At 44.7% G+C, this 13416-nt stretch overlaps 1 protein-coding gene across 1 annotated transcript; it reads right to left on the bottom strand.

The window, feature by feature from the left end:
* Nucleotides 1-9703: 9703 nt before the first annotated feature.
* DRD5 (dopamine receptor D5) lies at nt 9704-11812 on the bottom strand. The gene has a single exon (XM_021554325.4). The coding sequence runs from the start codon at nt 11772-11774 to the stop codon at nt 10317-10319; it is 1458 nt and encodes a 485-aa protein (XP_021410000.2). The 5' UTR covers nt 11775-11812; the 3' UTR covers nt 9704-10316.
* Between the last annotated feature and the right edge of the window lie 1604 nt (nt 11813-13416).

The following is a 13416-nucleotide window of genomic DNA, read 5'->3' as shown; positions in this document are numbered from 1 at the left end:
AATTTGTGAGAGATAATTCCTAGCAGAAAGGATTCTAGCTGTCGAAGGTGAAAGAAGAAAATTCAATTTGAACATCAATATGTTGCAGAAAACTGGTATGGAGAACCAGTATCTGAATCCAAACTTCTGACTCTCAAGTAGAAGCCTGCCACTGAAACCAATACATACAGATAAATTTTGATAAAACTTGGACTGAACTAAAGTGCCATATCCCAAATCCTCCAGAAATAAAGTGTAAACCAGTCACCAATTGGCTGATCATGCAATGTACTTCTGTGGTGTTTGGGGTTCTGGAAAGCAGAGGTGGTGCAGAAAGTAGAGTTCCCCAAAAGAAATTATCTTGGAAAGAAGAAGGGAGCACAGAGAGAAGAAAGATGAGATGTTGGCTACAGGAAAGATCTGGAATAGTTTATCATATCTGATGAAGTAGAATAAAACATTTATTCCTGTACCAAACAACTGTTTCTAGTGCTCCAGCTAATATGCTTGGAAAGAGAGGAGAGGGAGAGGGAGAGGGAGAGGGAGAGGGAGAGGGAGAGGGAGAGGGAGAGGGAGAGGGAGACGGAGACGGAGACGGAGACGGAGAGGGAGAGGGAGAGACAAATTTGGAATGGCAGCCACCCCTTTTAAATCAGCTTCACCACTGAATGATCTGTCTTAGTAGATTATAGTTACAAAGTTTGTATTGCTGCCATCACTGTGTTCATTCCATTTGCTTTTATATACAAGGCACTGAAGCATACTATCTTTCAAAAAAGCAACTGAAAGTCAGCTGTGCCTCTTTGAGTCACAAAATAAACCTCTCAGCCCAGAAATGTGAAGTTAAAGGCATCTCTTAGGTTCCCCAAGGCAGCCTGAATGCTGTGCAAAGAGGCACTGATGTAACACAAGCTTTTTTTTGGCCAGCTCAAGTTGGGGAGGACATCCCATAGAATGGTCCTCATTTTACATCCTTTGCTGCATCCTTTGCATCCCAGTGCTGCAAAATCCTGCTCCAGGGTGTTTTAATAACCCCTGTACATGAATCAGTGCAGCAGTATGTGGGAGGCAGTGGTTTGCTTCAGCTTACTGTGAGAGAATTTAAAGCAGATGCTGAACCAGGTGATGCTCACAAGTGAGAAGGAATGATCCTGCTCGATACGAATTTACAAAGTCATCCACTTTGTACGTACACATTTATGCTGCCTTTAAAATCTGCAACATCTGCAGGTGTACTTGGGCAAATACATCTGTAACCTGAAGGCATTAAATGTCTTACATTTTCATTTACATGGAATTTAGGTGTCTAAGAGCAGGACAACAGTCTCAAAAAAAATCTCGCTTCCACACCCAGATGATTTTTAAGGCAATATTGCCTCTATATGCCTTAAGCTGTGCCATCAAATACACCCCAGTGGTCTTCATTTTTGCTGAGACATCTTCCCAGCAGCTCTGGCACCTGCAGACCAAGTGTTCCTGCACTGCTCCCACCTGATTTACTGAGCACACTCAGAACCTGACATTTTGCTAGACTCAGAAACATCCAGTAAGGAGAGTTATTTGCAGTGTGTATCACACTGTGCTGCTGGAAACAGATTAAGCTTCTGCAGCCTCCAAGGAGAGCTGCTGAGCAGAAGGGTGAGCAGGGGCACTGTCTCCTTCTCAAACCTGGGGCACTACTGTGGTGTGCACAGATCCAGGAGTGCAGATTTGAGGTACTGAGCTTTACCTGGTGCAGGTCTTTGTGCTAGCATGGGAACATATTCAAGGAGAGGTATCATCACCTCTCTGTCAAACAGTACATAAGCAAAATATTTACATTTTGGAGTTTGCTCTGCAGATCTCTACAGGCTGTTAACATCACCTGGATATCCTGAAAGTAGCTACTAAAAGGTTAGGAAAAAAAAGAAGACACATTCTGCAAAGATGAAAAACAGCATGAGCTACCTTATATACTAAAATTTTCCTATTAGATATTACATAATACATAAATATTTATGTATAAAGTTAAGTTTTCTGTCCTAGGCCCCTTCCAGCTGTCCTATCAATGTCTTTATTCAAAGTATCTATACTATTCAAAACTATCTTTCTAAACTATTCAAAACTATCTTTATTCAATGGGCAAAAATAGTAGAACTTGGTACCTATATATTTGACAAAAATATGGCTAATACTTTCATTTAGCAGAAAGCAAAGCCCCCACATGTCTTGTACTTACACATTGGCAGATTTAGGCCTGAGTCACTAGGAGTCACCTCTGCATCATCATGTTACAAGTCACAGATCAGCTTTTCACAATGAATATATGCATTTAATACACAGCACCATATTTTGACTATGTTCCTTATGCACCTTAATTGCACAGATTAAAGAAATCATAGCACTGACATACTGAGGGCCATTCTACCTGAGATTTCAATGAGGCACCTTCAGAAAGTTTCTGGAAGACAGACTTGCTTCCAGCAGTCCAGCAGAAGAAACCTCTACAATGCTCTACCACTGTCCAGCAAAAACAGCAAAACCCAGCACAGCAAACCCTCTCTGCTCTCTCCTCCCTGAGACAGCATTCCTTGCAGGATGGTGTAGAGTGCTGCTGTGGAAGTTATTTTCCAAGCTGTACCACAATGGAATAAGTGTGACAGCTCTTCATCTGCTGCACACAATATACAGACACAGTTGCTTGTGTTTGATGCTAAAATGCAATGGCACTGCTGAAGTTATTGCACAGAGCAGGAAAGTCTGTGGATCCTGGGAGGTGGACAGGACTCTTAGCCCTTCTGTGTTGGCTTCCCCATGTAAACCTCACCCATTTCTGCATGGCCTCCCTGAGCCCCATGAGCCCTTAGGGACTGTCCCTGCCCTGGTCCCATCCTGACCCCTTCCAGTCCCCTTTCACCCACTTGCTCCAAAACCTACTGCCCTCTCTTACCATCCCTGCCTCAGCCACCAGGCACCTTATCACTTCCTCCTGGTCCCTTGCCTTCTTCAACCACCACCAAATTTGTGGATTTGATGGACTCTTAGCTGGTTTCTCCAATTCCTCCCTAAATTCTCTCCCTCCCTTCCACCCAACTATTTTCTTTCCCATGCTCAGACAAGAGCTCTGCTATTGCCAGGAATTTCAATCCTGCCACTTTCCCAGTGCTGCTGAGCTGGTCCTGGAATTTGCACTTTTATATCTCATTTAACCTATGAAACCCTATCTGCAAATACTATCTTTTAAGAGAATGGCATTATTTGAATTATCAAAGTAATTGTTTAATACAGAAAATGCTTCTACCTAAGAAGCCATTTAACATTCAGACACTGTCTTACCTCAGTTGAATGTTTGGAGATTATACAAAACATTTTATCTTCTGATGAAGCAGAAATTCTTTGCACACTGTGAAGAAGTTTGCATCTTTGTTTTTCTGATCCAGAAAGACAAAAGTGTTGTTTAATATCCATTGTTGAGAGACCTCGAGGTACTTCTAAATCTTCTTTTCTTGCTGTCTCAGAATGCTTATAGATAAAGATTGATTAGCAAGTCTTTATAAAACTGCTTTGAATATGAATTAGTTGAAAAAAGTTTGCACTGGGATGTTTAATCTAGGAAGACTATGTACTAGTATTTTATTCCTGTAATGAAAGATAATAAAATTGTAACATCTGACTTGCTTCTTCTGAATGAATTTGTACATTTTATATTTATAGAGAAAAAATATATTTAACTACCCTATAAATATGATTGAATTGTTTTTTAAAAATATATATAAAAGAACCTATACATGCAAGTATGTAAAAATCAAATTAATATACTCTTCACAATTAAAATATTCAGCCTTTATTTCTGGAAAAGCAAAAAAAATTAAACCTTTTGTAGAAAAATACTCCATTAGCTCTATGTCTAATACTAATCCATTCTCACTTTGTATTCTCAAGCAAAATCCCCAAGAGCTTTTAAAAAAAATCCATTTACTCTTGTCCTCTAAATTATGATTTTGGTGAATAATCTTGTGTTGAGAAAGGAGATGTTGCTTGCAAAAAAAAACACAACTAACAACAACAAGACCTATAAGATTCCCTTTGGGCAGAGAAATAATGTAATTTAAGTGTAGCTTGAAGTAGTTCCAGATCTGGTGACAATAAGGAACCTGAGCAGCAAGATCCATGCCAGGAGCTTCTGCTCACCAAAGGAGACTATGTCTAGTCAACAGAGAAAGCAAAAGGTCAAGGCCAAAGGCTAGAAACTTAAGATTTTGAATCTTACTGAAAACCTTTCAGACTGGAAAAATGAGGTCAGAGGGTACATTGAACTTCCTGGTTAATATTTGATTAATGGGACATTTTCAAAACTGCATCAGATGAGCCACAGACCAGACTTCTTCAATTCCTCAGGAGCAACCAAGCTCGAGGCTCATCTCTGCTATGTGGCTACCAGGGCCTCTGGAAAAACTGAAAAACGCTACAAATTTAGGATTGGATTTCTTCAGCTCAATACTGGGCCCCTGAACTATGACCTAGGTGCACTCAGACAGCAAAGCCCCGAGCAGCTCCTGCAGCCACATCCGTTCAAGCCACAGCCAGGCGCCAGCTGTGCCGGAGAGGTGACGCCAAGCTGATCTCACCTGAAACCACTTGATTCAGAGCACAACCCCAGAAAAGAAAATGTGGTTTCTCTTTTATTTAGCAACCTAAAAATAGCCGTTCTTTTAAAAATTCACATTTCTTATGCATCACATGCAGGTTTCGAGTACCCACCTTGGGAGCAAGGGCACTAAGGAGCAGGCACTTGTGGCGGAGGGTGAAGTTCTTGTGTGTCAGGAACGGCTGCCTGCCCTCAGTCCCCTGCACCAGCTGGCTGACACCAGACTGATTTCATGGAAACAGAAGCCATTTTGCTATTTCCTTCCTTGTTTTCAGACCTCCCTCCTACCACCACAAATCAGTAGACTAATACTAGAAGGTTCAGAGCTTTCCAGCTAATGGTAGCAGTGAGGGTGCAGTTCTCAATACAAACACGGATTTGCTGTTAACTGCAGGGAATAATTCACAAGAAGAAATTTTTTTTCACAGACTGGAATTTTTAATTTTTTATGATTACTGCATAGTATTTTATAAATCTCATAAATGTGACTGTGATGGCTATGATATGAAGATTAAGTCCATAAAAGTATTTATCCTCCTTAAATAATTGCCTATGACAAATATTATGGACTGCTATCTCTATTTACAACTAAGAATGGATTTCAACATACAACAATATAAAGTCATCTTGTAAATTTTCCATTAAACTAAACTATCCTGGGAGAGACAGCAGGTTCTCTGAAAAAAACAATCCATCAGATGATATTATTTCTATTTCCACTCATGACACACCTAATGCTATTACTGTTCACTACCATCAACTGGAATGATACCCCTGCAACAATGAACAAAAGGCTGAAGAGACATATCTTTGATTAACAGAAATATCCTCATTTATAGCACATGATTGTTTTTAAGTATACCCTAATCTTTAAAAAAAATTTAAACTTGGAGGATAATAAATAAATACATAGTGCACTATATAGTTAACAACATTCAAAATGCAATAGTTGTTGCTGCTCTATGATCAAAGTGGAGATTCTCTGTGCAGATGCATGAAGCTTCTGAGACGTTTGAAAAGTCTTTCAAAGTTTGAAAAAAACCAAATACATCTGTATTTGTAAAATACAAATACAGAGTAAAAAAAATGTTTCTGCATTGCAGCGGGTGAAATGTTTTGTTCAGTGCGCTGACTTTAAGATGGCTTCACCCACTATCAGAGAATCCCAGGGGCAATACTCAAAAGAAGCAAGGAGAAATAATTTCATTGCTCCGTGACCTAAGCACACATCTATCCCTGCGGTCTTCTACTGAATTAAATAGGCACTGCATATTTTTAAAGATCTTATGAATTCAATTAAACAGTAGTGAAGATGGCCTCAGAGGAAAGAAAAATCTCTGCATAATTATTAACACAGACATAGGTGTGTACCCTGCCTTCTGTGTGACAGTGACAAAAATGGTTTCCTTATTAAGAGTGGCGATTTTGGTACATAGAAACAGCTGAGGAATTTGTGACCTCTCAAACCTCCAGTCTGATGCATGTTCTGAACACTGCCTCCAGTCCTGTCAGTCTTGAATGCTGAGCTTTTACATGATTGACTCCTAAATGGTGTAAGACTGTGCTCAGTGTCATTGCTAGAGAAGGCTTCCTAATTTTAAAGCCTTTTTTGTTACATGTTACAAAACTGCAGGAATTCTCAGTAGGGAGCCTCCCTACAGACACACATCAGGTGTGGCTGGTAAAAGTAAAAAAAACAATGAAAGAAAAGCAATAAAGGACCAGACTTACCAGAAATTACTGCAGTATTTTTTCTCCTTTTGGAAAGTGTTTTATTTGTGTTCGCCTCTCAGAAAGACACCTATATTTCCTTAGCTTGTGAAAAAAAACCAAAACCCATTGTACAACCCAACATCCATTGTTAAAGCCAGAGGTATTAAAAGCCCTTTGAGGGTTTGAAGAGTGAAAGAGTTTATATGGTGTTTGCAGCATTTTACATAAAACACAGTACTTTCATGTTCTGCATGTCTCAGCTTCTTAAAAATTAAGATACTTTCCCTCGTTCTGTTCTTCCATAGAAGATTTAAAATAACTTATCTGTAATTACACACAAAGATACACACAAAGACTATAAATACACTGACCCTCCTTAGGTATGGTGCTATCCAGGACTAACAGATCCAGCTGGCTAAGATGTAATTTAAAAGTTTAACAATTTGTAAGGTAAGATTTCTAAAAAAAATAAAACCCAGAAATTATCTGGGACCTTGAAATCAGCTACCACTCAGGACTAGATTAAGTTAAAGTCAAACTGCACCATGAATTCAAATCATTTAGGTACAAAAAAAAAGGTAGAAAAAAGCAGATGAGAGGCACAGAACCACCAGCATAGACAAGTTCCAGAGAGACACCACAAGGATATAGGATTGTAAAAACCCACTTGCACTTCCAGTGAACTCCACTCCTTGTATAGGCAGATACATTAGTCCTTAAGAGGGAAACCATTAAAAAGTAGGGCAGCAGTTTCATCTGAGGGAAACAAGTTAGAACAATCCTTTTGGCAATGTTTTCATTAAAAGGGGCTGCCTCTTTTTATAGTTCAAAGCAAGATACACATTTATTTTAAAAGTTTATTTTACTAATTCTGAATACTCTAGCTTTGTCAGTGATAAGTAATTAAGATATATTAAAATGCAACACATTGTCCCTATGAGTTAAGAAAACATTTTCTTTGAGATCAGTAAGGTCAAGCTCTGCTTCCAGCAAAAAAGTACCTTCTGTCTGTCTTTTGAAGCAGAAACGCTCCCTTTCTGATGCTCCTAGGCTTTGAAAATTAAGCCCCCTGACAGACATATATTTCAGGACTGGAGATTACATCATAGAACCACCATCAGAAATCATTTACCAGATGAAGTCATTAACTAGAAGTTACTAATGGAAAATGGCAATTTGGCCAGTTTTCTGTACTGCCCTAATCATGCTCACAAAATTAAGGGGCTGGCTAACAACGCCTTCCTTCAGATGTAAGATAAGGATTGTTTCTAATATTCTGCACAAAGCTGTTACATAAATCCACTGATGGAGATGTCTTCTTGCATCCCAGAGCCAGCCCACTCACTTATTCCAGAAAGGCAGGCAGGTAAAGCCTCAACGAGGAGAGCACGGGTCAGGGTGATGCACTAACATCTTGTGTACGTGTAGCCCTGTGCCACACCTGCAGTGAGCTGCATCCAAGGAGCTGCCACACCCAGCCCAGGGATCACTGGCAGCAGAAAGGACACAGGGACAGGTGGGGGGAACCCTCTGTTCTGCTGCTCTGCACTGCCTCTGGAGCAGGGGACTCCCACAGCACCAGGCTGCACAGCCTGCTGGCACGCAGGTGCTCAAGGAGAGACAAGACTTCCCCTCCTCATTTCCCCAGGCTGCTTCTGATTAAATGTAGAAAAACTGGATAAAATACAGGCATTGCCCTGCAAGCTTGAATCAGCACCAGGTGCCTGCATCTCTTGCATCGGATTATCACTGGGTTTTTGCACAAATCCAGCTTAAAATGCTGTAGTAGCATCAACATTTGAGTAGTAACTAGATAATGCAAACAAATCTAAACTCAGGTTGGGATAATTCATTTCTGCACCACCAGAAGCAGTTTCCTTTCTTTTTATTTGGGAAAATTATTTTATTCTGGGCAAGTTTATCTAACCAGCAGGGTTAGAACTATGGTTAACTCCAACAACATATGATTGCTTTAGCATAGGAATTTAGCATAGGAATAGGTGAATAGGTATTCACCCTCAATGTCAAGCCATTAGTAGTTTGAACCTGGTTATGGACATGAGATTTGTTTTTCAAGCTTCCCTAAGCCACAGTCACAATACCCTTCCCTAAGGACAGCTGTAAAGGGATATCACACTGAGATTTCATATCAACAGCAAAAAAAAATGCTCAGGTAGATGTCAACCTTCAGTGGCAAGCAATTGAAAAGGTAATCCAATATGACACAATTAATTAACATCAAAGACTACATACATAAAACATTGCTTGCAGACCAGATTGCAGCAGAGCCACCATAATCAATCACACTTCAATCATGCCTCCTGTGCTTCTCCCACCCCATATCCCCAGGTAGCAGAAGATAACCCTCAAACCAGTATCAAGGGTTTAACATCCAAGAAGACTCAATACTAAACCCATAACATTCACAAGCTCCAGCATCTGGTTAAATTCTTTTCCCTGAACCATGCAGATCCCACTTTTCCTCTATCCATCTTACAGGGGCCTTCAGCTCCCAGTTAGGCAGGATGGGGAGGCCCCAGGTCAGGGCCATCAGGAGGGAGGGCTGCAGAATCTACACCTACCACTCAATTTAAATCTGCTCAACTCATGGCACAGGTATTTCTAAAGGGTAAATTAATTCAAGTGTTGTTCACTTTGTGAGCCAAAACTTGAAATAAATATTGGTATTGCTTTTACTATCTTTGATCACTTCTTTTGGAAACAGCATTACTTTTGATTTCTGAGCTGAAAGCTTACAACTGTTTCTAATATTCCATTTGATATAAATGATTCAACAGAAACTGAGTCAAAAATACTCTTTTCAGTTTTAAAGATCACTTTAAAATGTTTAGTTGAAGTACTTACAGCACCTTTAAATTCCAGTTAATAAGTAACTAAAAAAATACATTATCAGAATTCTTTTCTTCTCTCAGTATGAATGAGTTCTCTGGTGTCTACTCTGGGAAATGATGACTATTAATATAATTTTCAAACATAATTATTGTTTTTAGACACACTCAGCTCCTAATTCTATCACCAAACTCTTTACATTAAAAAAAATAAGTACTTTTAAAAAGTAAGTTCAAGTACAGTACTAAATGGAAAGTTTTAATAGCTTATCCATCTGTATACTTGATATTCTTGGCTTCAGAAAGATAGCATCATAATATTAAAGAAAAACAGGTATAAATCTAGTTGTAAGAGCCATATAAACAAGTTCATCTATGTAAATAATTCCTATGAGCCTTGCTTTTACTCAAAAACTATGCAGACTATTTGCTTTTAAAATAATAGGGTTAAACTGTGTCATTCTAACTATTCATATAGAAATGTTAGTTGGAATACTTGTAAACCTTTCAGGGTGACAAATGAAAGATAATAAACCCTTGATCAATATAATGTTTATTTATTCATCCAGGAACAGAGGATATCATAGGCAACAACGCCGCCTAGGAGAACAAGGATTTCACATAAACTGTTTTGGCAGAAACACGCATTTAAATAATCATCCAAATTACCACCTCACTATCTCTATCTTTAAAAAAAAAAAAAAAACAAAACTAAACAAACAAAAAAATGGAGAAAAAGAAACATAAGATCTGAACAAACCAACAGCCCGGAATTTTTTTTAATTTAATGTCTATGCCAGCCACATCTGTCCCTGATTTTAGAAGTCATAATACTTAGCAGTGACAACGGCACCTTTCATTTGCAAACACATTATAAATATGAACTGACTGCAATTATACCACAATACCTCACCACAGCTAATCAACATGACTGCCTGGTCTGCCCTCAGCCTGGGGAAGTGCTGATTTAAGTTTGTGCCGTCAGCCCCCTGTATGACAGTGTCTACACCCTGCAAAGCACTACCCACAGAGTGAATTTACCATAAACTGACTGACCAAACTACAGCACATCATCAAGCAGGTTTTTCCACTCAGTGCTAATATTTTCTTTTATATTCCAAGAAGAACTGACCAGACCAGGACACAATTTAATGTAAACCATTTGGAGTGAAAGGTGTTATCTTGCCTAGCGAAATCTCCCCCTCACAGTCCAGCTCACAGGCAGAGTCAGTGGCAACCTCATGGTCAGGGGAGATCTGGGACATCCTATCAAAAGGGTCCTCGCGATTGTCCTCACAGTCAACCACATTTGGGATCATGTTAACATAAGCAGTCACTATCTCCTTATGGTAAAGGGTGTCCTGGTTGTAAGAGATAAGCTCGTTGCTTATATTAACAGTCTCCACTGCAGTACCAGAGCAAAACTGACCACATCCCAGGAGGTTGGAGAAAACCTTTCTAAAGTCAGCATTGAAGGCATAGATGATGGGGTTAAGAGAAGAGTTAGCCCAACCAAACCAGACAAAGACATTAAAGGTGGTCTCACTGACGCAGGGCAGGCCAGCGTGGGGGTCGCTGGGTGGGCTCTCGCAGAAGGGAACCATGCAGTTCAGGATGAAGAATGGCAACCAGCAACACACAAAGACACCCATAATGACAGAGAGCGTCTTTAACACCTTGGTTTCTTTCCTGATGGAGGACTTGAGGCTCGTGTGATGGTGGCAGTCAATGTGGCTGCTCCGGCAGCTCTGTGCATGCTCGGCTGCCCTCTCCAAGGAAGAGATACGACGAATCTGCACCTGGGCAATGCGGTAGATTCGAGTGTAGGTAACTATCATGATAGCCACCGGGATATAAAAACTGATCAAGGAGGAGGAAATAGCGTAAGTCCTGTTGAGGCTGGAGTCACAGCTCTCCGATGGTCCACTGAGGGTATCATTGCTGCCAGAGGTCCCATCAGAGGGTCTCACTGCCGCTAATGCCACCCATGTGGTACTCATATCTTCTGCCCAGGTGGTGACAGCACCTGCTGCTGCCCAGGCAGTTTCAAATCCATCTCCAATATCATCAGCAGCAACAACATCCCCACCTTTGTGCCAGTTGAGCTGGACAGGGATGAAGGAGATGAGCACAGACAATGCCCATGCCACACTGATCATCACCAGAGCCAACCGCTGGGTCATCTTTCTCTCGTAGCGGAAAGGGCTGGAGATAGCCCAGTACCTGTCCACACTGATCACGCACAGGTTGAGGATGGACGCCGTGGAGCACATGATATCAAAGGCCACCCAGACGTTGCAGAAAGCCCCAAAGGGCCAGTACCCAGCTACCTCCGCCACCGCCTTCCAGGGCATGACCAGCAGGGCCACCAGTAGGTCCGAGACAGCCAGGGACACGATGAAGATGTTGGTAACCTTGCTCCGCAGGTGCCGGTAGCGGACGATGGCCGCGCACACGAGCACGTTCCCGAAGAGAGTCCAGAGGATGAGCAGCGCCAGCAGGCTGCCCGCCGCCACCTGCGCTGCGCCTGGGGCGCCCGCCGGTGCCCGCGCCTCGCTGGGGGGCCCCGTCGCCGGGGGCAGTGGGCTCCGGCCACCGCGCAGCATCGCTGGCGGCTCCCGCCGGCGGCGGGGCGGCTCCGGCCGGGATGCGCCGAGCAGCCAGCGCCGCCCCGCCGCCCGGCCCCATGGGGCCGCTGCCCCGCCGCCCCACCGCCACCCCCGCCGGACGGCCCCGCTCGGCCGCTCGGCGCGCTCCGGGCTCCGGCTCCGCGCCGCGCCACCACCGCGGCGCCAGCCCCGCCGGGTCCCTCTCCCGCGCTCCGCGGGCCCCGCCTGGGGTCCCCGCCCCGCGGCGCGCTGCAAGTCCCCCTGCTCGGGATCCCCGCCCCGCGGCTCGCTGCAAGTCCCCCTGCTCGGGATCCCCGCCCCGCGGCTCGCTGCGTCCCCCTGCTCGGGATCCCCGCCCCGCGGCTCGCTGCGTCCCCCTGCTCGGGATCCCCGCCCCGCGGCGTGCTGCGAGTCCCCCTGCTCGAGGTCCCCGCCCCGCGGCTCCTTCCAGGGGTTGCCGCTCCGCAGTTCGGCGGGTCCCCCCGCTCGGGCGTCTGTCCCGCGGACCCCGCTTTGGGTCCCCGCCTCGCGTCCTTCCGCTTGCGCTCCGCGGCTCAGCGCGTTCCTCTCCTCCCAGGCTCCCGGCTCCGCGGCTGAGCGCGTACCCTGCCCGCGGCACACGCTCCGCGCCCGCTCCTTCTGGGCTCGCTCTACGCCCCCGCGACTCCCGGTGGCTCCTGCCCGGGCCGGCGGCTCCGCTGCCCCGTGGCCGCCCGGGCTCCCAGCGCGGCGGAGCGGCGCTCCCGGCGCTGCCCGCCCGCTCCCCGCCGCCCTGTGAGCATGCTCCGCCGCCAGGGACGCCCCGTCCGGGCCGGTGGGCACCGCGGCTGCCGGCGGTCGGGACGGGGCGAAAGGCGCAGCGGGGCCAGCCGCCCTCCCCGCTCCTTCCCTCCCTCCGGCGCCGAGTCACCCTCGCGGTTCCCCGGTGCCGTCACCGGCTCTGTGCGGCGGCTTTGCGCAGCGCAAGAGAAGAGCGCGGTCCCGGTCCCACCGCGGGGAGCGGGGAGGTGACCCCCAGCATCCCCGGGGCAAGAGCGGCTGTCCTGGACGGGCACGGACACAGCTCGGCGGCCTCTCGCTGGGAGCGAACGGGGCTGAAAGGTGCGGTGTGGGGAGCGGGACGGGCTGGGTGTCTTCCACAGGGATGGGAAATGGAGTGTGCCTCCGCACTTGTTCCAGTGGCTTCTTCTGGATGGCTGAGATGTATTACAGGCAGAAAGGCCGGCAAGCGAAAATCCGATTCTCTCTCTTTCCAGCTCTATGGGATGAATCGCTCCTCTCGGTAGGGCTCCAGCACAACCAGAAACAGTCTATCACTGTGAGCATTACAGGTGTTAGCACTCTTGGACTCACCGTGTGCTAATGTCATGCTTGAGTTTCTTCAGATAACATGTCTTTGTTATTTTTATTGAAAATACAATTGATTTAGTTCATCTAAAACTTAATTTCTTTTTTAAAACTATTGCCAGAGATCAAACCCATTCTTGACTCAGCAGCCTGAGTTCTGGCATTGAAAGAGCTGAAGAACTGACACTCTCCAGGGGCCTTCTAGCTGCTCCTCCAGGCATGTTGGGAAGGACACGAATCACTATACCTTGCTGGATCTGCAGTGGCAGGAAGGAAGATAAAGTGCTAGAGT

This window comes from Lonchura striata, chromosome 4 (assembly GCF_050655825.1).
Source record: "Lonchura striata isolate lonStrDom1 chromosome 4, ASM5065582v1, whole genome shotgun sequence".
Classification (NCBI taxonomy): domain Eukaryota; kingdom Metazoa; phylum Chordata; class Aves; order Passeriformes; family Estrildidae; genus Lonchura; species Lonchura striata.
The sequence above is the reverse complement of the archived record's forward strand: the minus strand, read 5'-3'. Positions and strand labels throughout refer to the sequence as shown.

Bases quoted from the DNA above. Each gene is read 5' to 3' on its own strand.
- DRD5 (XM_021554325.4), bottom strand. From the start codon at position 11,774: ATGCTGCGCGGTGGCCGGAGCCCACTGCCCCCGGCGACGGGGCCCCCC.